Below are 25,713 nucleotides of genomic sequence, written 5' to 3'. Positions count from 1 at the left end.
TTATTGAGCACGGCTGCAAGTTCCAAAATCAGTCTAACTCTAAGACAGTATTGCATTGTAGTTATATACATTCCAAGGGGGAGGAGACTTCTTGGGGTGGAGACAAATTTAAACAAATCATACGAAAGCAAGGAGGAGTTAATTCTTATCTAGAAACCAAGCAAAATCAGCATATTCACATGCTAAAAATGGCCAGGAACTCCGGTTCCAAGGGCCATCCGAGAGCCATTAAAGACAAAAGGTGAAAGTCTCCCCAACAGCTAGGCTGAAAGGTGAGAATCTCAGTGATTCTGTTCATTTAACTTACAATGGAGAAAACAGGTCTGGCAGGAATCTCTTGCTGGCATTGCAGGAATCTCAATAATCATCTGAAATCAGTCTACTAAACTTTATCAGTTTATATACTATTGCAGTGGAAAAACTAAATTAAACATTTAATAAATTTGTTATCCTTCACCTCCATCATATTTGATACATAAATTTCTAAGACCTCTAAATTGTCAACATGATCAAAAAAAAGTGTATTATTTTATGATATATCAGGCTTTTAAGGTACGTTTATTTGTACATCTCTCAATCGTCGTTCTAATGCATTGCACTTTTTTTTGCCTAAAAAATCAATAAACTTTATTTAGTATCTCAGGCTTTAAAGAGAAGAAGATCAAGACCAAATGACACACATCTGAAAAAGCTGACCTTGTGGAATTGCACCGGATGGAAAAACTTTACCAGTTATTTCTGCAAGAATATGTGCCATTTAGTAGGGGTGTGCCAAAAAAATCGATTCACAGAAGAATCTAGATTCTCATTTGCAACGATTCAGAATCGATCTGAAATGTCCAAGAATCGATTTAATAAATAAATAAAATCAGCTGGCTGTTCGCCTCCATTTTTGTAACTAGCCTATACGGGACGTGAGCGGCAAATCACTAAAACAAAAAGGAAGCAAATGGATGAGAGGGAGATATTTCGTTCCTACCATTTGCATGTGTTTTAAGTCCTGTCAGTTTAACAGGGCGCGCTTGACAGGGCATAAGAACGAGCAGAGAGAGAGAGCCGGCGGCGCGCGCGCACTCACCCGAGCGCTGTCTGCTCTCTCTCTCTCTCCGGCCGCGCATATGAATCAAAATCAATTAATACGATGGTGTCGGGAAAAAAACTCTCCAGTGATGAAACGTTTTCTGTGTTGACAAATCTTGTGCGATATCCTAAACTGCCGAATGCATTGCTTGTTTTTTCTGTTTACATTTCATTGTGAATGCTGCTACGTCAGAGCGGCCAAAGCGTCAACAAGATTGCCCGTACTTTTTGACAAGCGTCCTTGACAGGGCGGCCAGAGCTTTTTTCAGCTCGAGTCGGCGGCGGTGTACGTACAGTCAGCCGCCAGCTGCAGACCAACACACACTGCAGTGCTTCACGAAACTCCCTGCCAACTCCGAGAGGGCAAAAAAAAAAAAAAAAACTCGGTCTATCGCTGCTTCATCGCCAGGTAGCTTAGGGGTAGGACTATTATTCCTTTTTTATTTTCATAACTTGTTATTCTTTAAGTTAGGCCTACTGTGTCTGACTGAGAAATATAGATGTTTTTTTGTCTTCACCGGTTGTGTTCTACTGCATGATAATCGAATCGAATCGTTTTGAATCGAAAATCTTTTTGAATCGAAAATCGATTTTGAATCGAATCGTGGCCTCAAGAATCGGAATCGAATTGAATCGTGAGATGGTAAAAGATTCCCACCCCTACCATTTAGGTTCGGAAGGCCATATGATGAGCAAAGCAACCAGGATCCTTCCCAGAGGATTCTGGGAAGTGTGCTCTCCCATGTCATCAAAGCCATATACCGTAGGTCATGGTGAAACACCATCACCCCTGACCACCCCTACAGGAAACAGAGTAGAAACATCCTTCCACATTCACTCACTCTCTCTCTGACTCTCATTCTCTAGCATATTCTCGTGTTTCAGACAACTTTTTATAGAACAAAATTTTTGGTTCTTTTTGTGTCATTCTCAAGCTAAAAGACTGTCGCCGTTTATTCTTAGATACTAGCTGTTCCTTTCTCAGCCCACACAATTTCAGTGAACCAAATCAACTGGAGTGCCGTACACACACACACACACACACACACACACACACACACACACACACACACACACACACACACACACACACACACACACAGTTACCTGCCAAACGAGGGCCTCCATGTGGTCGGTAGTGTTCGAGAGGCAGATGCTGAGCACTAGTGTGTGGGAGGTTGAAGTGAGGACACTAGCGATGACGGCATCCCTCATGGAGAACGGCAGCATGGTGTACACCACAAACACAATAAACAGGAAAAATGACACCTGCAAACAGAATTAACAGAGCATTAGACTGCCATTTAACATCTACAGTTCAGAAATACAGGACAGAGATCAGTTCAGGATAAACACTGCATATATTATCAACTAAGCTAAAAAACAAAACAAATGTTCTAACATTGTTTTTTGCTAATGTTCCCTATAAACAAAATGTTATTTTGAATGTTCTCTGAATGTTTAAAGTGCCCCTCTTATGGTTTTTAGAGTATTCTTTCATGCAGTGTTTAATAGCTGTTTGTGAATGTAAATGTTCTACAAAGTTGTCGAAAGTGCACGATAAATAAAGTTATTGGCCCTTTTCGGGACGTAATGCCCGGGTAGAAGTCTGTTGCGGAGCTCGCTTCAGTGCGGGATCGGCAAAAGTGCGCATCTAAGATGCATATCATCCGCAAAGGCTCGTGAGCACCCTTCTGAAACCTAAAACAAATGGGACACCCTACGGTCTCATGGACTTAACGGACACATGCACGCGATGGCTATTGTAAGTCCACAAGACCGAAAGTGTACCGGTATATAATGTGTGCCATTTGGGACAAGGCCATTGTCTCCCAAAAGAAAGAATCGACTATGATCCGCCTAAACAAGTCGTCTGTAATTCGAATCCCACTGCGTTACAGTTCTGCGTCACTAGATAAGACATTTGCATAATGCCCGCCTATGTTGTATGTTGTCCGCCGTGAACAACTTGACCCGCCCACAAACAGCATTTTACTGACAACTGCTTCTCAAAGTTTAACGCGTGATTTGCAAAATGCTTGCTCTTGAAAAATGGGTCAGTAAATGGCCCAGTTTATTTGGACCAGCTTGCACCTCAGAATCACAACCTGAAAGTATAAATAATAATGATGTATACATTTTCTACCGGGTGTTCAAAATTCCTAGTTTTGTGTTTTATATTGTGTATGTCTCTGGATAACCAGCTAACTCATGTTATTAATGTCTTACTGCAAATCAGCTGTGGGCCACTCACTATTACCTAAAACTGTGTCTATTAATGCAGATTGTCTGTCTTTGAGTAAAGATAAAGGTTTTTATACAAAAATTTAGCAAGATGTGTTCTGCAAACTTTAATGTTACATCAGCCATTCACGTTAGAGCTCGGGTAACGTACAGTATGCACCATTATTGATACAGTTCTTCCAATGTTTCATCATCAGACTCGCGCTCGAATTGACACGGTTAAATCGACGTCATCGTTGCTGTCTTTACAGTGTGTAGCCTACAATCGCTGAGGACTGAGGAAGGCTCCGGACAGAACTGATGTTCCCTTTCGTTGTCACTTCGAGTTACGTCGAAATGACGACGAATGGGGTTCGCTTAGAAGCCTATCCTCTTCGAATATTAATAAAACGAGCCAATGGCAAGCAAATGCCATGGGTCTGCTGAATTTGCATAGCGTAACTCCGCCCCACTGTGTGGGTATATAAGGAAGTGAGCCGGCAACATGCAGATATGTTTTCGCTTTCGGAGCCAAGAGCATTCTTCACTCCACAAGCCATTCTGAGATCATCTCTCTTCACTCTTCGAGACGAGCTACTCTTCAGAAGTGTTGGTGTGACGGCGAATTCCAGCGAGCTTCATATTGCCTGCCGATCTGCGCAGTGGTCTGCCAGTCGTGTGTCTCTCCCTGGGCGCTTCAACACTGCTGTTTGAGTTTTATCTCTCTAAAAGAGCTGCACGCGGCGCGTCTTTTTAAAGACGGTTCGCCCGTGCGTTTCTGGGTGCGATACACAGATTAAATCAGCTGATGGGCACGGACGCTGTCTGATGTGTTTGGGCAAACGCACAGACAGCGTTCGTGGATGCGTCATGTTCTCATTGCGGGGACATGACCATCGCAATGTAACGATCGAGACTCGATGACCTCCTCGAGAGAGAGTCCCCTCATCCACACCCCGATCTATTCTCTTCACAAGAGGGAATACTTCGGCTGGTGGCCAGGGTGATCAGAGGCTGCTGTGTGGAACCAACCCGACGATCTATCCTCGGTCCACACGCTCCTCTTCACATTGCAACCCGTGTGGTATCCGGATGAGATCGCTGACCAGTCCCGGCCAGAGGTTGCGGGCTGGTCCAGCATTTCATTCGATGCCCCGGCAGATGAAATCTTGTCTATCGCCGCATCACAAGGTGGGCGTGAGTACGCTGGAGAAGACTCGGCTGTGCTGCCTCCTCCGGGTGTGCCAGCATTGCCCGAGTCTGAACCAGAACTCTGCCATGCTTCCCCGGGCAGTCGCGAGCATTTGGGCTTGTGTGGAACCCTCCGCCATGTCCCAGGTGCTTAAAGCTGATGATCGGTTTTTGGGGACGCACCGGCACACGTCGGCCCGCCCCCAATTCCTTTCTTCCTGGACGTGCATGAAGAGGTCATGAGATTACTCAGCGGCCTCTTCCGCCTTCTCTGCCCTCGATGAGGTCGCGGCCAGTGGGTACACTGGGGTTCCCCCTATGGAGTGTTCTGTGGCAACACAACTGTGTCCCCACAGCGCCTCCACTGGCGTGGCGGCCCTAAGCACCCACCCACCCCAAAGCATGTAGGTTTTTGTCTACTCCGGTGGCAGAGATCTATAGAGCTGCGGGGCTGGCTGCCACCTCACTGCATGCTATGCCCATCCTTCAGGTCTACCAGGCCAGGGGTGCTCATTGCTAATGCACGAGGGTAGGGCTGGTCCAGGGCTCTTGCAAGAGCTGCGTGCCGCCACCGACCTCGCTCTACGGGCGACGAAGGTGACCACACGCTCCCTGGGTCAGGTGATGTCCACATATGTGGTCCAGAGACAAAAACTGGCTTAGTCTGGTTGATATGGGCGAGGTTGAGCGAACCCGCTTCCTCAACTCCCCATATCCCAGACTGGCCTCCTCGGCGGCGCAGTCGAGGACTCTGCCCAGAGTTCTCGGCTGCCCAGAGCAGACTGAGGCTCTGATCCCGCGGCCAGCTGCTCAGCCGCCGGCTCAGCTGCCTCATTCCGCTCGCCGCCGAGGGCGCCCTCCTGCAACACTCCCTGCCGGCCCTAGCAGCACCCTTCACCCAGGCCGTGCCGTGGAGGTAGTCGCAGGAAGGCGCCCCAGCCCGTACCAGCCCCGCAGCAATGCGGTGCTCCCGTTACGGGCAGCTCAGAAATGGGTTGCAGTTCTTTCTAGGAGGTGGTTGCAGGGCCACTCCTTCCCCCGGTGGAGGGCCGGGGGAAAAACCTCTTTTTCCAAAGAACTGTCTCTCCCATCTCTGAGCACACAGAGTTCTCGGACGACAGTGCGCGCCACCCTCGGGTCCCGCCACTCTCGCCCTCCTCTGTCACAGAGTTCTCGGATGACAGTGCGCACGCTCACGGGCCTCGCCACTCTCGTCCCCCTCTGTCGCCAGACCCCTGCCAGAGCACGCCCCTGTGGAACGCTGGTCCTTCCCTGGCCTCCTCTGGCAGGACGCGGCTAATGACCGTGCCCCCACACCGGGCCGCTATGCCACCCACGTCTGGGCCGGTCATTCCGCTTCGCTGCACCCCCGGGGGGACGTCTGTCGTTCGCATGACCCCGCTGGCACAGTCCGTGGGAGCCTGGTTAGAGCTTCCCCCCTGTCCCGCTGGCTTGCGCGAACCATCAGGCTCGGCTATGCGATTCAGTTCGCACGGTCTCCTCCCCGCTTCAGGGGAGTCCGCTTCACTATGGTCGGTGGCTATGCCCCTGTCATGAGAGCGGAGGTCGCCACCCTGCTGGCGAAGGGTGCGATTGAGACTGTCCCTCCAGCCGCAATGAGGTCCGGCTTCTACAGCCCTACTTCATTGTCCCCAGGATATCCGGTGGGTTACGGCCAATCCTGGTTCTGCGCGTCTTGAACCGTTCCCTTCACAGGCTTCCGTTCAAGAGGCTCATGGCCAAGCGCATTTTCGAATGTGTGCAGCCACAGGATTGGTTTGCAGCGATCGACCTGAAGGACGCCTACTTCATGTCTCCAATTTTTCTCGACACAGACCGTTCTTGCGGTTTGCTTTCGAGGGGCAGGCATACCAGTACGCAGTTCTCCCATTCGGGTTGGCCCTGTCTCCTCGCGTCTTCACGAAGGTCGTCGAGGCAGCCCTTGTGCCGCTACGGCAGCACGGGGTTCGCATCCTGAATTATCCCGATGACTGGCTAATCCTAGCTCACTCTCGGACCAGGGTTGCGAACACAGGGACCTAGTGCTCCGGCACCTAGCCCGTCTGGGCCTTCGGGTCAACTGGGAGAAGAGCAAACTTTGCCCCGTGCAGAGGTTCTCTTTTCTCGGTAGGAAATTCGACTCGGTCGCCATGTGCGCGCAGCTTACGAGCGCGCGCGCGCAGTCACTGCTGACTTGCCTGAGACAATCTGAGGGCAAGAGTGCGGTTCCACTGAAACTTTTTCAGAGGCTCCTGGGGCATATGGCATCTGCAGCCGCGGCAACGCCGCTCGGATTGCTTCATATGAGACCCCTTCAGCACTGGCTTTGCGATCGAGTCCCGAGGTGGGCATGGCGTCAGGGCACGTTCCGAGTACCAGTTACTCCGACCTGCCATCAGACCTTCTCCCCGTGGACGAATCTCAGCTTTCTCGGGCCGGAGTGCCCTTAGAACGAGTTTCCAGGCATGTTGTTGTCTCAACGGATGCCTCCTCCACGGGCTGGGCCGCCATGTGCAATGGACATGCTGCCGCGGGCTCCTGGACAGGTCCCCACCGCCTATGGCATGTCAATTGCCTCGAGTTGCTGGCAGTACGTCTCGCTCTGCACCGCTTCCGGGCGCTGCTCAAGAACCAGCACGTACTAGTCCCATCAGACAATACCGCGACAGTAGCGTACATCAACCAACAAGGTGGTCTACGCTCCCGCCGTATGTCGCAACTCGCCCGCCACCTCCTCATATGGAGTCAGAAGCATCTGAGGTCGCTTCAAGCCATTTATATTCCGGGAGACCTGAACTGTGCAGCCGACGAGCTCTCACGGCTTCAGCCTCTTCCGAGAGAATGGAGACTCCATCCCCAGGCGGTCCAGCTGATTGGGATCAGTTCGGGGACGCACAGGTAGACCTGTTTGCCTCCCACGACTCGTCCCACTGCGCCCAGTTTTACTCCCTGACCGAGGGCACGCTCGGCACGGACGCTCTGGCGCACAGCTGGCCCCGGGGCCTCCGCAAGTATGCGTTCCCCCAGTGAGCCTTCTTGCACAGACCTGTGCAAGATCAGGGAGGACGAGGAGCAGGTCATATTGGTTGCGCCGCACTGGCCCACCCGAACCTGGTTCTCAGAACTTGTACTCCTCGCGACAGCACCTCCCTGGCCAATTCCTCTGAGGAAGGACCTCCTTTCTCAGGGACGGGGCACCCTTTGGCACCCTCGTCCCGATCTTTGGAACCTCCACGTGTGGCTCCTGGACGGGACGAGGCAGGTTTGAGTACCCTACCACCAGCGGTGGTGGCTACCATCACTTCCGCTAGAGCGTCGTCCACTAGACATGCCTACGCGTTGAAGTGGAACCTCTTCGTCTTTGGTGCTCTTCTCACTCAGAAGACCCCAGATCATGCCCGATCAGTGTCGTGCTTTCCTTCCTGCAGGATGGGTTGGAGCGAAGGCTGTCTCCCTCCAACCTGAAAGTATATGTTGCCGCTATCGCCGCACATCACGATGCAGTTGATGGTAAGTCCGTGGGAAAGCACGACCTGGTCATCAGGTTCCTGAGAGGAGCGAGGAGAACACAGCCTCCTCGCCCTCCTCTCGTTCCCTCTTGGGACCTCTCAGTGGTACTAAATGCCCTGCAGAGTGCTCCCTTTGAGCCTCTGCAATCAGTGGAGCTTAAGTTCCTGTCAGTTAAGACAGGGCTCCTGGTTGCTTTGGCCTCCATAAAGAGGGTAGGGGACCTGCACGCATTTTCTGTAGACGAAGCGTGCCCGGAATTCGGGCCGGCCTTTTCTCACGTGATCCTGAGACCCCGGCCTGAATATGTGCCCAAGGTTCCCACCACTCCCTTCCGGGACCAGGTGGTGAACCTGCAAGCGCTGCCCCTGGAGGAGGCAGACCCAGCCTTGGCATTGCTCTGTCCAGTACGCGCACTCCGTGCTTACTTAGACAGAACGCAGTGTTTCAGGACCTCAGACCAGCTCTTTGTCTGTTATGGTGGGAAGCTGAAGGGAAAGGCTCTCTCCAAGCAAAGGTTGTCTCACTGGATAGTGGACGCCATTACTTTGGCTTACAACAGCAGCAAGGTCGACCGTGCCCCCTTGGTGTGACGGCACACTCCACCCGGAGTGTGGCCTCCTCTTGGGCTCTAGCGCATGGCGCCTCGCTAACAGACATCTGCAGAGCTGCAGGCTGGGCGACACCCTACACATTCGCCAGATTATAGCTATAATCTCCGAGTGGAGCCAGTGTCCTCCCGTGTACTCGCTTCAACCAGCCGGTGCTAGGACCCGCTCAGGTGTCTTCGCTTGCTCGCCATTCCACTCCACGGACTGGATACGTGCGATATTCCTCAGGTGAGCCTGATAAGCCCTGAGTTCCTCCAGCGCTGTTGACGTCAACGCCAGAGTTATGCCTCCGGCAGCTTTCGCGTTGGCTAGGTGCCACCATGTGCATGGTTCCCCCTCTGGGCGACCCCCACGTGTGTATTCCACTGTAAGCCTCTCTCGAGCATGTGTCTTTCCCTTGGCAAGCCAGTCTGCCACCCCTGGGGTTGAAATACTCCACCCTACGGGCTGGACACCCCAGTGTTTTCCGTATGCACCCCCCTCCGGGTCATATGTTATTCTTAAGTCCCCCCTTCGGGCGGGCACTGATTGCATATTCCACTGAGATATGCTCCCAGTGTACCTTGGTATTCCTGTGTTAAGTAGGAGTCCTTCGTCCGTGCTAGTCACGACAGGGAGCTCAGACTTACGCAGGGCACTGGAAGACAGCCGAGGTGGCGTGATTGGACTGGTAACCCCATTCGTCGTCATTTCGACGTAACTCGAAGTGACAACGAAAGGGAACGTCTCGGTTACGGATGTAACCCTCGTTCCCTGAGTAGGGAACGGAGACGTTACGTCTTCCTGCCACTTCCGCTGTACCGCTGGAACAGCCGAGTTCAGCCTTGGCTCCTTCAGCGAGGAAACATATCTGCATGTTGCCGGCTCACTTCCTTATATACCCACACAGTGGGGCGGAGTTATGCTATGCAAATTCAGCAGACCCATGGCATTTGCTTGCCATTGGCTCGTTTTATTAATATTCGAAGAGGATAGGCTTCTAAGCGAACCCCATTCGTCGTCATTTCGACGTAACGTCTCCGTTCCCTACTCAGGGAACGAGGGTTACATCCGTAACCGAGACGTTCAGTTATGATAATGGGCGTTTAGCTTCCGACAGGCGCTGTTAGCGGTAGACCAATCACAACAGACTGGGCCATCTGGCTGGCCAATCAGTGCAGAGCAGGCTCTCAGAAAGGAGGGTATTAGAGACTCATTCATCCTTCGAATCGTTTGAGAAACATTGAAAAGTTAATTGAAATGTGCAATGTATATTATGAGAAAATTCAAGTGTTTTTTTCACCTTTGATGTATATAAACCAGTTGTAAACCTGTTAAACCTTTAAAATAGCATAATAGGGGCACACAGATGTCTTTTCTGGTTATGCAAATGTTAAATAAACACTCCATTTCATCATTTTGAAAACAAAGAACACTTTGTTATACCATGTCCTTACCAGACACGATGTGACAGGCTCTCAATCAATGAAACATGGATGCATAATGATAGAGAAATGGATTTTAGTATTGAAGGTTATGAGTTTATAAGTCTGAACAGAAGAAATAAGTCTGGTGGGGGTGTAGCGTTGTTTGTAGACGTAAACTATGGTTATAATATGATTGAAAATATGACTATGGTGATGGATGATATAATGGAATGTCTTACTATTGAAATTGAAAGGAAGAAAAAGAAAAATATTATTGTAAGCTGCATTTATAGAACTCCGGGGTCTAATATAGATGTGTTTAATGAATGGATGGAGGAGCACTTTTCACAATTAAATCAGAAAATCATGTATGTTGGGGGTGATTTTAACATCGATCTATTGAACCCAAATAAACATAAAAAGACTGATGATTTTATTAACACTCTATTTAGAATAGGTTTGTTTTCTTTAATAACTAAACCAAGTAGAATTACAAGCCATAGTGCTACTTTAATTGATAATATTTTTTCCAATGAAATAGAAAGTAATATAGTCAGTGGATTAATGATAAATGATATTAGTGATCATCTTCCAGTTTTTGTATTACATAAAAATGAATATCAAAAAAATGAAGAAGATACCATGTTCTGGTTTAGAAGGATAAAAACAGAGAAATCTATTGAGGCATTTAAAGATGATCTATTGACGCACGATTGGAGTACTATTTACAGAGAGAATGACATTAATAAGGCATATGATGAGTTTGTGCGTGTATTTAAGAAATTCTATGATAAAAATTGCCCAATAAAAAAATACTGTAAAAAAGGAAAATGTGAAGAAAACAGATGGATGTCTAAAGGATTGTTAAATGCCTGTAAGAATTTTTTTTTACTTTTTAAAAAGTTTATAAAGATTAGAACTAAAGAAACAGAGAATAAATACAAGATATATAAAAACAAATTAACAGGTATTATAAGGAAATGTAAACAGGATTATTACAACAAACTGTTAGACAGCAACAAGAATAATATAAAAGGCTTGTGGAATATCTTAAATAGTTTAATTAGAAATAAACCTAGAGTAATTAATTATCCACAATATGAATACAGTAGTCATACATTTAATAAATTCTTTGTAGATGTTGGCCCGAACCTTGCTGTAAAAATTGCAAATGTTGAGAACGATGATGGTGAGTTAATACTCACAAATCCTAAGACATTGTTTCTTAAACCTGTTGATGAAAATGAGATACTGGACATTGTTCGAGGGTGTAAAAATAAAACCTCTGCAGATTATAATGATATAGATATAAAGACCTTAAAAAGTGTAATTGATAGTATCTATAAGCCTTTAACATATATTTGCAACTTATCATTGCAAACTGGACAATTTCCTGATAGCATGAAAGTAGCGAAAGTGATTCCTTTGTTTAAGGCAGGAGACAAGCATCTCTTTACTAACTATAGGCCTGTTTCCCTTTTACCGCAGTTCTCAAAAATCTTAGAGAAAGTTTTCAATTCTAGACTTGATAGCTTTATTGAAAGAAATAAACTACTCTCAGATAATCAGTTTGGTTTTAGGAATAATTGTTGAACTTCACACGCTCTCTTTGACATAATTGATGAAATAACGAATGCTGTAGAATAGTTAGTAAGAAACATGCAATAGGGTTATTTATTGACTTAAGTAAGGCATTTGACACAATAAATTATGATATATTAATTAAAAAACTAGGACAGTATGGGATTAGAGGGGTTGCACTACAGTGGGTTACTAGTTATTTAAAAAATAGAAAACAATGTGTGAAAATAGGAGATTATCAGTCAAGTTGTCAAGAAATTGTGTGTGGTCTACCTCAAGGTTTCATTCTAGGCCCTAAATTGTTTAATATGTTTATAAATGATATCTGCAAAACATCTGAAATACTTCAATTTATTTTGTTTGCAGATGATACAAATATTTTTGCATCTGGAGACAATTTACATCAACTGTGTCAAATTGTTAACATGGAACTTAAACGTGTTAACAAGTGGTTCAAACAAAACAAATTATCACTAAATCTGACTAAAAGTAAAATGATGATATTTGGTAAAGGTAATTATAATGCTCAGGAAATAATCCAGATAGATGGTGTTGATATAGAGCGGGTGCATGAAATTAAGTTCCTTGGAGTTATTATAGATGATAGAATAACTTGGAACTCTCATATTAAATATTTAATTACTAAAATATCTAGAAGCATTTCAGTAATTGCAGAGGTAAAGCATATTTTAAACATCAAAGCTCTATATACTCTTTACTGTTCTCTGATTTTGCCTCACTTACATTATTGTTCTGTGGTATGGGGTAGTACGTATAAAAGTACATTAAAACCAATTGTTATGTTACAAAAAAGAGTTATTCGTTTGATCCATAAAGTTGGGTTTTCGGAACACACAAATTCATTATTTTTAAGATCTAAAATCATGAAGTTTCAGGACATTGTTGAGTACCAACTATTACAAATGCTATGTAAAGATAGGTACAAATTGTTACCAAGTAAAATACAAAAAAGGTTCCAAGACCGCACTGGTGGTTATGAGTTACGTGATGAATTAAACTTTAGGACGCAGAAACATAGTACAACTCTGAAAAGTTTTAGTCCTAGAGTTAAGGGGGTTCAATTGTGGAATAATTTAGAGATAGAGATGAAACGATGTTCAAACATCAATCATTTCAAGTATAAATACAAACTAAAGATTTTTGAAAAATATAGAGAAGAAGAAATGAATTAGCATTAGGTGCAATCATTATTGCTAGTGTACATAATCATCTTTGGTTGTTTTGTTTTCTTATTGATGATGACATTGTGGTTGTTTGGTTGCTATGCATTATGTTCTCTGGTACTATTGGTTCTATGTGGTATTATTTATTGATGTTGTCCTTGTGATTGTTTTGTTGCTTTTGCACTATGTTCTATGGTGCTATTGTAGTACTATTTTTTTTTTATGTTGTCCTAGTGAGGTTTTGTTATTTTTGCATTAAGTTCCCTGGTACTATTGTAGTACTATTTATTGATGTTGTTCTTATGTTTGTTTTGTTGCTTTTGTACGGTTTCCTGGTACTATTGTGGTACTATTTATTGTTGTTGTCTATGTGTTAGTTTGCTGTTTTTGCTTTATGTTCCCTTGTACTATTGTGGTACTGTTTTGATTTTGGGGGTGGGCGCTTATAAGCTATAGCTTCAGCCCTCTCCTTTTTGAGCAGAATGATTAATGCTCAAATAAATAAATAAATAAATGATGATGACAATTTGACATGTTTGTGTGCAAATGCCTTTATTACAGGAAAGTTTCAAGATTCATGGTGAGGGAGACTGGAGCTCAATTTGACACTGATAGTCTTGCAAATACCAACCATCCTTAACCAATCAACCACTTATTTATTTGAACTAAAATCAATAACAGACTCAGTCAAAAGTTGTTAAAAATTCAAAATGATCTCTGTGTGTATTGGTTTAATGCATTTTGCGCTAACATATTATCAGTGTTGGGGGAAATGCATTACAAGTAACTTGAGTTACGTAATCAGATTACTTTTTCAAGTAACTAGTAAAGTAACGCATTACTTTTCGAATTTACAACAAAATATCTGTTACTTTTTCAAATAAGTAACACAAGTTACTTTGTTTTCCCATTTATTGACTGACAGCTCTCCTGTCCTCATGTTGAGACAAATCAAAGTGCAGAGGTGTGTGTGTTTGTGTGTGTGTGTGTGTGTGAGAACATGTTTATTGTAGTTCTAGACTAAATGTGAGCATTTACTCGTCTCACTTGCACAAAAAAATATTCAATATTCCTCAAAATGAATAAAATCAGTGAAATGCAGAATCATAATACTATGCAAACCTCCAATAATTAAATATGTTAAATAAAACATACATTTGTATGCATTTAATCTCACTTTATTGACCAATGTGCTTGCTTCTGAGCTTCGATGATTCAGTTAAATAAACAGAAATGACTATAGATAGATAGATAGAAAGGTTTGCTTGTGTGCTTTCCTCTACTGTACACATGTCCTTCAGCCGGAGGATTATTATTTCACTTTTGGTGTGAAAGGGTCTTTACATTTGCCCAAAAATATAACTTTTGTGTTTTAAAAAAATAAGCCCAGTTCAGGTGGGGAAAAAAGTAACGCAAAAGTTACGTAACGCATTACTTTTCTAAAAAAGTAAGTTACTTAGTTACTTTTTAAGGGAGTAATGCAATATTGTAATGCATTATTTTTAAAAGTAACTTTCCCCAACACTGCATATTTTAAGTATGTAATTTATTTGTGCTCTGGCTCGGCTGTCCAATACAGTATGCATTTTTTAAAAGATTTGTATATAACAACATTTTTAACCTGCAACCTGTCGTAACAGCATGTTTACAAAGCCAATCTTGCTGCACAAAATGTGCTGCTCAAACTGTTCATTCTGAAATGATCAGGGACACTGTTAAAAATAAACTTCAGCCATTTTTTCCAAACACTGGGATCCTTCAGATTAATGATATAAAGCTACAGTACACACAGCTAGAAGCAGCACAAGATTTGGCAAACCTTTCCACATTTTACTCTTATCATTAGTTTATGTGATGTTTAGGAAAAATAATATATATCCTGATTTCATTTTAATACCTCACACAATAGGCATCATTGACGTAAATCAGTGGGAAAAACGTGGGAGCTCATGTGTTGATGCATTTATCATCAGAAAGTTGCCTAAATATATAGTAAATTTACTTTTTTGACTGAAAAAAAAGATTAAAGTTCTGAAAGTTTCAGTGTGTTTTCAGTGTACATCATGCTCATCTCAAAAGATCATATAATATTTTAAATATATATATATATATTTTAAGAGTTTACAACAGATATAGCACACTTTGCCCTTGAAAGAAGGTGAAAAGATTTATTGCACCATGCAAAAAGAGTCATAATTTAGTTTTTCATGACAATTTTCCATCCTCTTTCTGACTACTGGCTGTTGTTGCTACTGTGTCTTTGACATCATGATGACATATGAATAACATGTTTTTGCAGCTTAGTTTCCATAAATGGAGGTAGGCTGGAAAGTGAGCTTTGCACTACCAACATTCACATATTTCAAAAGAAAAAGGAAATTCTGGAAAAAAAAACCCCACCAAGATAAAGTTCAATTAGTCAACGTCAGTTAATGCATTATTAATATAATAAAAAATTACGGAGCAATACATTTGTTAAATGATTTATTACTATTTGTTAACATTAGTTAATAAAAATAAAAATATTCTTTGTTAGTTCATGCAAGCAAGTCCATTAAATAATATTAACAGATACAACTTTTGATTTTACTAATGTATTAGTAAGTATTTTCTTCATTGTTAGTTCATTATAACTTATGCAGTTAACTTATGTTGACAAATGAAACCTCATTGTAAAGTGTTACCGAAAATGATATATGAAGAGAAGAATGGGCAATATGCTTTTTTAAAAATATATTATATTTTCTATTACTATTTCTGTTTTCTATTATCTATATATATATATAATGTTAGTCAACATGTCAAAAAGCAATAAACTATACAAGAGGGCCAGACAACTTGTAAAAATAAATGTGGACAGTAATATGCCAATATGTGCTCATGTTTGTGACATCATATGACATCTGTTTTTGCAGCTTAATTTCCATAAATGTCCAAGGTAGAGTGTAAAAAGTGAGCTTTGCACTGTATGCTTATACTATTCTGAACGATTTCAGAATCTTTGTATAGCACTGCCTAATTTGAAGGTCTCTGGATAAAAGCCTCTGCTAAATGGATAAATGTAAATAAATGTAAATATTTCTTGTTTCAAAAGAACAAGAAAAATCCTGCTTTGCATGCATGTCCCCTTTAAATGATCCGTCGTCTTTTAGTTAGTGCCAAACTCCACGTTTCCTCACATTTTTAACGCTTGAAGAATGTTACACACTCATAAATATTCTAAAGCTTATGTTTCACATTTTCTTACACTAAGTGCTGTTTTTTTGCGAGTGAGGGCTCAATATAGCACCGGAGGAGTGGCAGATAGGGCACTGGACGGCAGCAAAGCCTAATGGATTTCTGGCTTGGTCACTCTCACAGACCACACACACATACACAGTGCCAAAAAACAAACAGATTGCAGGGAAGTGATATTTTTTCAGACAAAACATGTCTTGAGCCTTATCGATCGCCATTTCCACTCTGTCCGCCACAGAGGAGGATCAGAGAAGCTGTCAGAAATGGTTACATTTGGCTTGTGAAGGATAGAGAATCCCCTAGCAGACAGAATGCTCTGATGGGCTCTCGGGCCGGGGCGTCTCGCACTTTAACCTCGGATTGCTCGGATAGTTCGAGTTTTTGCTGAAGTTTTGAAGTGTTGGAGTTCAGCCTCAAGACTTGGCAAGGGTAAATGGTTAATTTCTCCAATGAACTGATTGCTTGCCAGTTCCATGCCTGCTTAGGGTTATGGTCGATCTGCTCACAGGATTAAGACTGGCAGTTCAATTCAGTTGTTTAATACTACATCAGCCCAGGTTTTGGAGCTGAATCCCAAATATTCACTCCTCGTCCCAGCACATGTCTGGGAACTAGAGTCAGGAACGTGGCATCAAGCATAATTAAAAAAGCTGTGCCTCGATGACAGAAATCAATCATTAATTTATACAATGATGATAGATCAATGATAAAATCCCAAAACCTATTTTCACATTTTAAATTAGATTCTGAATACCAGATTTTCATTGACTCCGACTTTTGGATGCCACTGTATCTTTCCATATGGCGAAGGTCTTTTTCTTCTAGCCAGTCTTAGTGATCATGACTTGTTTGGCTGAGAACAAATACAGTCACAGCTGGGTTGAGCTCTGTGAAACTCTCAGATCTCATTTGGAGTGGTTTGCTCGAATTAATGAGTTATGAATAATCACAAACATGCAGTACCTGCCAATTCGATTTGCATAGGTTTTGACTGCGCATCACTGATTTCCCATTTGCACTAGATGGTAAAAATGTTCAGCTGCCCGACTCATAGCCAAGAATCCAAATATCATCAATCCAATCTGATGATATTTTAAAATATTAACAAGTCTAATTATAATTTAACTCATTATTAATGGGTCCCTGTAGAGAACCTGATTATTTGAGTTGATAAAATATTTTATAATCATCCAGCGTGTCTGATTCTTTAAATACATTTTCAGTGAAACTATTCCTGGATCAGGGTTATTAAAATAAAACTAAAACCATAAAAAGTGTCACTTGAAATACAATAAACGTTAAAGGAACACTCCGACTTTTTGGGACTTTAGCCTATTCAACTTATCCCCCAGAGTTAGATAAGTCCATACATACCTTTTTCATCTCCGTGCGTCGGTTTGACGCACCCACCGCTAGCCTAGCTTAGCACAAAGACTGGATGTAAATGGTTGCAGCTAGCATACTAATCCAAATAAGTGACAAAATAACGCAAACATTTTCCTATTTACATGTTGTGATTTGTATAGTCACAGAGTGTACAAAAAACAAAGTCACATGAGACACAGACATATTTTAACCGTATAAATACTGGGAACTATATTCTCTGAAGGCGAAGCACTGCTACTTGGGCGGAGTGATAACCGCAGCACCTGAGACACGCTGTGGTGAGGAGCAGAGAGTTTGTTCAGAGCGCGTCTCAGGTGCTGCGAGCAGTTATCACTCCGCCCAAGTAGCAGTGCTTTGCCTTCAGAGAATATAGTTCCCAGTATTTATACGGTTAAAATATGTCTGTGTCTCATGTGACTTTGTTTTTTATTTGGATTAGTATGCTAGCTGCAACCATTTACATCCAGTCTTTGTGCTAAGCTAGGCTAGTGGTGGGTGCGTCAAACAGACTTATAGCACGCACGGAGATGAAAAAGGTATGTATGGACTTATCTAACTCTGGGGGATAAGTTGAATAGGCTAAAGTCCCAAAAAGTCGGAGTGTTCCTTTAACTGAAATAATACATAAAAAAAACTTTCATTTAGTTTAACTTGAAGGACTAAAATAGCTAAAGCTAAAATAAAAATTAAGATCTAAAAAAACTAATAAAAATGACACAAATACAAACCAAAATGAGTAAAACTTTTAGTCAAATTAAAATGAAAACAGATAATATACAAATAAAACTAAAAATATTAAAGCTAGGGTGTGCAGTTTCGAGGAGTATATTGTCTATATAGACTCTATGAGCAGGGCGCGCAGGGGTATGCAAATACATAGGTTGACAGGCAGGTAGGACATCCCATCATTGCATTCGGGCGAACAGTTTTTGGTCCTGCGATTTCCACAGAAGATATACATACATTTTTTAATGTTTAGACAACTTCTATTTTAATCGCTATCAGGATGTGAAGAGAGCTTCAACCAGTATAACAAAAAAGTGTTTATGAAAAACATTGCCTACCATAACTTTAATAAAAACTAAAATGGTATCTCAATGATACTAAAATAAAACTATCCTGAATATGTCAAACAAGGCAATGGGATATTATTTCTCATAAATGAATGATCATTTTCATCATAAATGAAAAGAAATTCAGATGTATTTGCATATATATTAATATATATTATATACTAGCAAATTTCATAAGGAGTGCAGCTCTAACACACAGGCTAATATATATATATATATATATATATATATATATATATATATATATATATATATATATATATATATCACATTACCTTAAATTGTCTTTTCAGCATAGACTTTATATAGAGATCAGAGTTATGTTATATCATGATGTTATTGGTATATTGAGTTTGTATGTCATTGCTATAAGATCATCACATACAATTTAATAATAACATATGCAAAGCATATTGTTCAAGGGTTGCTAAGGAAACAAATGGTAGTAAATTCATAAGATACACTTAGAAGGTTTGCTTTTTCATAGTGAATAAGATTATATGGTCTACAGGGATCTTAATGTCCGGTTAACCAGTCTGCACTGCTTTTGTATTAGAAAAGCAAATGGAAATAATCTGATAATCTGAAAGCCTTCCATTAAAAGAATGATTATAGAACATATAACAAGAAGTAGCGCTGTCGTCAAAAACAGACCCAAACACATTTCCAGGACTCAGGAAGAAGTGAAATAAAGGGGGTGAAATGGGGGTAAATAACACACAACATTTGGTTAAATTTTATTTTGATGGTCCCCATTAGATATTCTGTTGACTATAATAACATTGCACCTAACTCTACTAATACTCTAATGAGAGTTAGTTGACATGTAGGTGCAATGCTATAGTCAACAGAATGTCTAAAAGGGGCCATCAAAATAAAGTGTTACCCAACATTTAAATTATTAAACAATTGCTGTGACAATGCAGCAAATTTATATAACCATAAAACTGCAAATTTGAGATATCAGTGACAGTAGTGGCAGTGCTAACTAGGGCATTCTAAGAAAGCTGTGCATGTATCCCCATGACTTACAACTGTACTGATATTATCAACATACTGAACATTTTCACGTTATTTGATAGATTTAACATATATTTGTTTATGTGAAATGGAAAGAATTAAAAAAAAAGTTTTACTAAACTAAACATATTTTAATTTTATTATGAATATTAATAATTCATATTCTATTTTCCTCTCATAAAAATTAATAATACGATTTTTTTGCCATTACATATTTCAAAGAGGTATGTTTCTCTCACAGTCTTTATCTGTATTTCATGATGTTTCGACTTATCTTTACCTTGTTAATCTCAATAGTTTCGTTCTGTTATGAGAGAAAAAAAATTATCACAGTGATCACTTAAAATACTGTTCTTAACACAATGTACAAGTTGTGTATTTGCTATTTAAAGACAGGTAGCTATCCCTTGTATAATGTTGTGGGTCAATTCGACCAATACAAAAGTTGTTGGAAATACTGGATTTTGATGTTTGAGGGTCAATTTGTTCAAATTTATTTTTCATTTGTGAGAAGAATTCCAATTAAAGGTTTACAGTTTTTCATAGTGTGATTTTTCATGAATTGTACTGAATCTAATTAGGGTCATTTGGACCCGCAACAAAAATTTAACCCAGAATCTAAGGTAAGCAGAAGAGCATCTCTGAAGTCAAGTCAAGTCAAGTCATCTTCATTTATATAGCGCTTTTAACAATGTAGATTGTTTCAAAGCTGCTTTACAGAGATAAACGTATAATTTAAGGTAACAGATTGTTTTGGCTTTATAGCGGTTCTTGAATAATGTTACTTTCCAGCTAAAGTTAGTTTTGATTGATTGACTTCCGTCGAAAGGATAATTTGTTATTAAATTAGGGGCCGCTAAGACGACAACCGTTCTCTCTACACAGACTTTAAACGCGAACCTGTGAGAAACGCTGATGGCGCTGACGTGTGCATCAAGAATGAATTCTATAGTTATGTGCGTTTGAATATATGTGCGCATGTTTGTAATTCTCTACAAACCAAGCCTATACAAACTACTTGTCCTACCTAAAAATTTGATACAGAATTTTATTTTATCACTACGGGGTAGATACGCGAATTTTCAACAATGCTTTATCTGTAGAATGATATCTACATCTCTGAACAAAAAACACGTTGAACCAATATATATATTCACTTATAATGAGTAATTTATTTGTCTAATTTAGAGCACTACAACTAAAATGTACTACCAGAATTCAGCACATTACTCAATGCAGTAACTTTACCACATCCATTCTTGACAGACAGCAGTGGCATATGGTGCTTTTCAAATGTAGGGATAGCACACCTGTCAATAGCGAAGATTGTGTATTCACATACATTTTGTATCATAGTGACAGTCTGCAATAATGCTAAAAGCTGCTTCCCATGTCTCACAACATGCTTCCTGTGCCATTTTAGAGTAATTGCCACTGATTTACCGGTTTTACTCTGCCAGCTTATCTGAAGGAGGCACTTTCCTTTTGCCCTTCTCCTTAAAAAGTATTTAAAAGTATTTAAAAAGTGACTCAAAGTCTGCCTCCTTCTCTCTCATCACTTTATTAGTTCCCCATCATTCCTTTACATCCTTCATCCTATGGTCTTTTCTCAGAGTTTGCGCAAGGTTGGCGTAAAGTGAGTATGGCTGCCTTTTGTTTCTCTGCTGGTTCTGACCTCAATTATGTTCTCTCTTCTGTACAACACAAAAAGGCTGTTGACTTTTCATGGAAGGCTCTAATGGAGAACTGCTGCTGTGGGTTAATGATGCCTGCATTACAGACCTCCGTGAGGAACAGTGAAGGCTTTTCATCTGCAATAGTACCTCGACCCATGCTGGTGACAATGTCCGGGACTCTGTAGTTTTTCCTAACAAGTGTTGCAAAACAACTGCAAGTACTGTATATAGCTTATTAGCACTCAAGCAATGTGGCTGTGTGACTACAGTAGTGATGTTTCACCTCAAAGAGCACAACCAGAGAGCGGAATAGTGTGTAGCTTAAAAGGCTACAGTCAAAAACAGGAAATTAAATAGGATATAGCCTAATAGAGCTCTTTAAGTCTTGAACTACTGTAGACGTAGCTACTGTGCCATTTATTTAGACTTAAACTCTTTGCTAATTAGTACTTTGCTGGAGTACTTTGAGTCCTAATTAGGTGTTAGCTTATTCAGTTCGCCTGAACCCGACTAGTTCTTCCCGTCACGTATGTGAAGTCTTATTAGTAGGCTTTTTTTGAGTTTCCTGCATGGCTAGTGCCGTTTAGAGCTAAACCTTCAGTCACACAATGTTGGCCCAGACTGCACCAACCTTAGGTGGTATTTTATATGGCAGTGCCCTGCTAAAAAGACCTGTGTACCTGCTCATCACAATAGGGCTGTGGATTCCGCTAGATTCTTAACTTAACTAAGGTTCAACAGTTTCAGCAGTTGGCACTGCTTTTGCCACATGGCTACAGTGATCCATACTCTACAACAGTATCCAACACAACACAAACCGGCCTTGAACAGATAAAGTAACAAGGTTTAGCTGGTTAGCATGGCCCAGTTAGCCCCAGGTGGTAGGTGTTGTAACTACACCATCTGGCTGTAAAAAGCATCTTTCTCCACTGATGGCCATTCAAAATTACGAGCGTCTGAGGCGGAGCCAGAGTGCCCGAAGACTGAGGCGATGCCGGTGTGATGGAGGGCCGAGGCGTACCCGAAGGGAAGGAGGAGAGCGCTGCAGCCGTAGGGGTGGAAGAAGCGGAAGATCCGCAAGTCCGTGGTGGAGGTGGTGTGACGACTGACCAAGGGGGAGCCGGTGGGATGAGGGAACCCGGTGAAGCCGTAAGGCCGAGGGTGTCTGGTGGAGCCGAACGAGGGAGGAGGTAAGACGAAGCCGACAGGTCGACGGGTCGAGACGGAGCGAGGTGATCAGAGGCTGGAGGCGAAGCCACAGGATCTACTCGCTCAGGCGCTGATGGTGGTTGCTTTACCAGAATTGTGGCTTGTCTTTAAATGACCCATGAACAACAGAGTCAAATACCAATTTACCTTTACCCTTGTAAAAGATTTGTAGTCCAGATCTTCAGTACCTGTCTAGCAATGCTCCTGGTCAAATGGCATTTACAACTCGAGGGAACCAATTGGGTCAAAACAAAACAAAAAAACACAAAAGCAAAGCAAAAATAAAATAAAAACTAAAGCAAAAAGCAGAGCAAAGCAAAACAAAAAGCAAAGCGCAAAATGAAACAAAACAGCTATTAAGAGAGCACAATCAGATAACACAACAAGAGCTTTGGGTCACTCATTAACAGACTCTTGGTATCCATAACCTCACTTCTGATGACATCTCTCCAGGGTAGTGGGCATAATTTATGGCCAACAGCTTAAAATGGATGTCATGTAGGTGCCACCCAGCTCTTACAAGTAGCTCCTGGTGAAATGTTGCCATCCTTTGATCCAGAGCCAGGTTGTGTCGTACATGCATATCTCATCATTTCCAGATCACTGAGCCTATCCAAGTTATTAAGTCCTGTCAAGCAAACAGCCCGGGTGACTCATGGCGAGGTACATTTACTCCTGCACCGAACAGCCGATCTCTCCTCTAACAGCCACAGTAGCACCATAACGCAAGAGCTGTTTTTAAACGACAACCAAACTGTAGATGTTTTTGCTATCTTGTTGAGTGGTGGCTAAGCTGATTGCACCTCTTTCTCACTAACAGAGCAGAGCGAGAAAAAAAAAACCAAAGTGTTCGAACAAGGCAAGCAATATTTATTACCCGATTCATTTTGTGGATGCATAGGCAGACAAAAATAGTGCCGATTGTCATAAATACTCTAAGACATGCATTTATGTTAAGATTGTGTCACGGTCATTAGCCAGACTCATGTGTTAAGTGGTGTTCAATGAACTAATGAATGATTCAGTGCGCAGAACAGCTCACACACTAAAATTCATGAATTACTGTGCAAATGACTGAAAGAAAATGACACCATGTTAGTGAATATCTGCATGATTGTAGAGCGCTTTCCATCCAAGCAATTTACTTGCACATCTACATATATATCGTACTGACGCAAGTTGTGTTTTATGCATAGCGAATACTGAATTCTGGGTGCTTCAGTATGATAAAATGTAAATTAGGAGTGATAGCCGTAGAGGTCAAAGGCAGACACTGAAGAACAATGAGTAAAATGACTGAAGACTGAAATGGAGAGCTATGAAAGTGTTGTCACTCAAGTCTCACCTGGTCCCATGGACAGATGATCCCACCATAGAACATAAAGAGGTAACCCATGGCAACCAGACAGCCCCAGATGAGCAGGGAAAAAAGGCGGAGAAGCTTTTTGAAGACTGACTCGATGCAGACGAGGATGAAGATGGTGAGAAAAATGGCCAGAGTTGTGGGCACAGTCATGATGAAGGCCATGTGCTCCTCCATTTTCTGTGGAAACATAATGACAGTTCATGGCTCATTCACTCATGCATTCACTAGCTGATAAAGAAGAGAACATTTTATTGAGATATGCTGAAAAAGAACAGATTAAAAAAAGACAAGGCATAGTCCACTCACACATTTACAGCAGGATTTAATTCAAAGAACTGAAAGATTTTTCTATGATTCAATGCCAAAATAGTGAAACAGACAAACTGTGACCCTACCCGTGGGCTCTTGACCAGAGTTCAGTCTATTATGTTGGCCCAAACTTTTCCATTAACCTAATGGTTCTGTCAGAGTGTGATAGTAGTGTTTTTACGGTTGAATTATTAATGAATATGGACAATTAACATTTGAAAAAATGTTTGCACTCAAACTGCTATCAGAATACGGTTATTTGAAAATAAGTTTGGGCTCATAAAATGTAATCAAATAATTAATGCACATTAAATACAACATGAAACAACATTTGCAACCCATTTCACTTCCATAATGTGCCATGTGCCATATTTTTTAGTAAAACAGGATATGCAATTAAATATTTTTTGGCAGGACTTGATTTTATCATCTCAGAGTTGGTTAATATAAAGTGGGCATTTCATAAAAGTATCCATGCGACTTGTACTCTGTATTCCAAGTCTTCTGAATTCATATGTGAGGAAAAGTGACATTTACATCATTATACACTGATAGTCAAGCTCCCTCCAGTGAGCTGAAACCAGATTGAGTTTAACTTGAGAATCAGATCAGTCCAACTTAAATTAATCATTCAGACTGATTTTGTGAACCAGATCCGATTCATTTAAAAGAAAACTCATACAGTATGTACCATTTTTATGTTTACATTTTTTAAATAATAATCTATATAGCTTCAATTTTTATTTCAGTTGTAGTCATTTTAGTATTTAAACTTAAATGTATTTATTTCAGTTGGTTGCCATGGCTACGTTTATAGTTCCCTTTCAAAGTGGAACAGACACTAATGCAGTGATCTCGTCATTTCAACTCGATTTCTGCAAACTCGCAAATGCTTTTTATCATAACTAACAGTACAAACATGATGTAAATAAAGAGAATAATTGTGCAGTGTAGACAGCGTAATTGATTATGACGCGAGTTTTGACGAGAGAGACTGTGTGATTGACAGCGACAGTGATTATAAACGATTTTGAGATAAAGAACATTTGACTGCAGGTTACATGAATCATTACATATCAGAAATCACTGATAACAGATTAGGCATTAGAATTAACATGGTTACTTAGGCTATGTTGTGGCATTACTGTCAAGTCCATTTCTTGCAGCAAAAATGTAACAAAGCCTATGCCGAAATAGCGACTGATTTATCAAAGAATCCACAGTGAAACATAGCCTACGGAACAAACAAATAATGCTCTACTGAAACATTTGCATAGTTAAAAAAAAAAAAAAAAAAAAAAAAAAAAAAAACTTTTTACTAGCATTATGACCCTTTGGAATGTAATGTTATTATTAGTCCAGTAATCCTGCATTTATCTTCTCTCCTCATCTCACTAATGCGCCAGTGAGTGGGACCAAGGATGCGATGATGTAGGCTAGAAGTAGGCATTTATCTGATTCTACAAAGGCAGTATTTCGTCACACTATTGTCATAATGTGACCAAATTTGAGACAAGTCATTTTCAGAGCTTGGTTTCAATAAAAGCTGTTTTTGGACTAAGAAGGAAGTTTTGAGTTCTGAAACTTACAGGATGTTTTAATAGTACAATGACCTCTTACATGTCAGAAGATCAATGAAAATTAGATTTCTCAA

At 41.4% G+C, this 25,713-nt stretch overlaps 1 protein-coding gene across 2 annotated transcripts in view; it reads right to left on the bottom strand.

Annotated features, from left to right (window-relative positions):
• Positions 1–25,713, bottom strand: part of adcy2b (adenylate cyclase 2b (brain)) — a gene marked incomplete at its 3' end in the record, with an annotated part of 106,635 nt that overhangs the window by 55,037 nt on the left and 25,885 nt on the right. For both annotated transcript variants that reach the window (XM_079591776.1, XM_079591775.1), the window contains exons 2-3: positions 23,730–23,927; positions 2,188–2,349 (exon numbers count right to left, since the gene is read on the bottom strand). In XM_079591776.1, the coding sequence (XP_079447902.1) occupies positions 2,188–2,349; positions 23,730–23,924 (357 nt within the window). In that variant the 5' untranslated portion in view covers positions 23,925–23,927. The remainder of the gene's footprint in view (positions 1–2,187; positions 2,350–23,729; positions 23,928–25,713) is intronic.

The sequence above is a fragment of the Phoxinus phoxinus genome (genome assembly GCF_949152265.1).
Source record: "Phoxinus phoxinus genome assembly, chromosome: 19".
NCBI lineage: Eukaryota > Metazoa > Chordata > Actinopteri > Cypriniformes > Leuciscidae > Phoxinus > Phoxinus phoxinus.
Note: the sequence above shows the minus strand (reverse complement) of the source record. Positions and strands in the feature narration are given on the sequence as shown.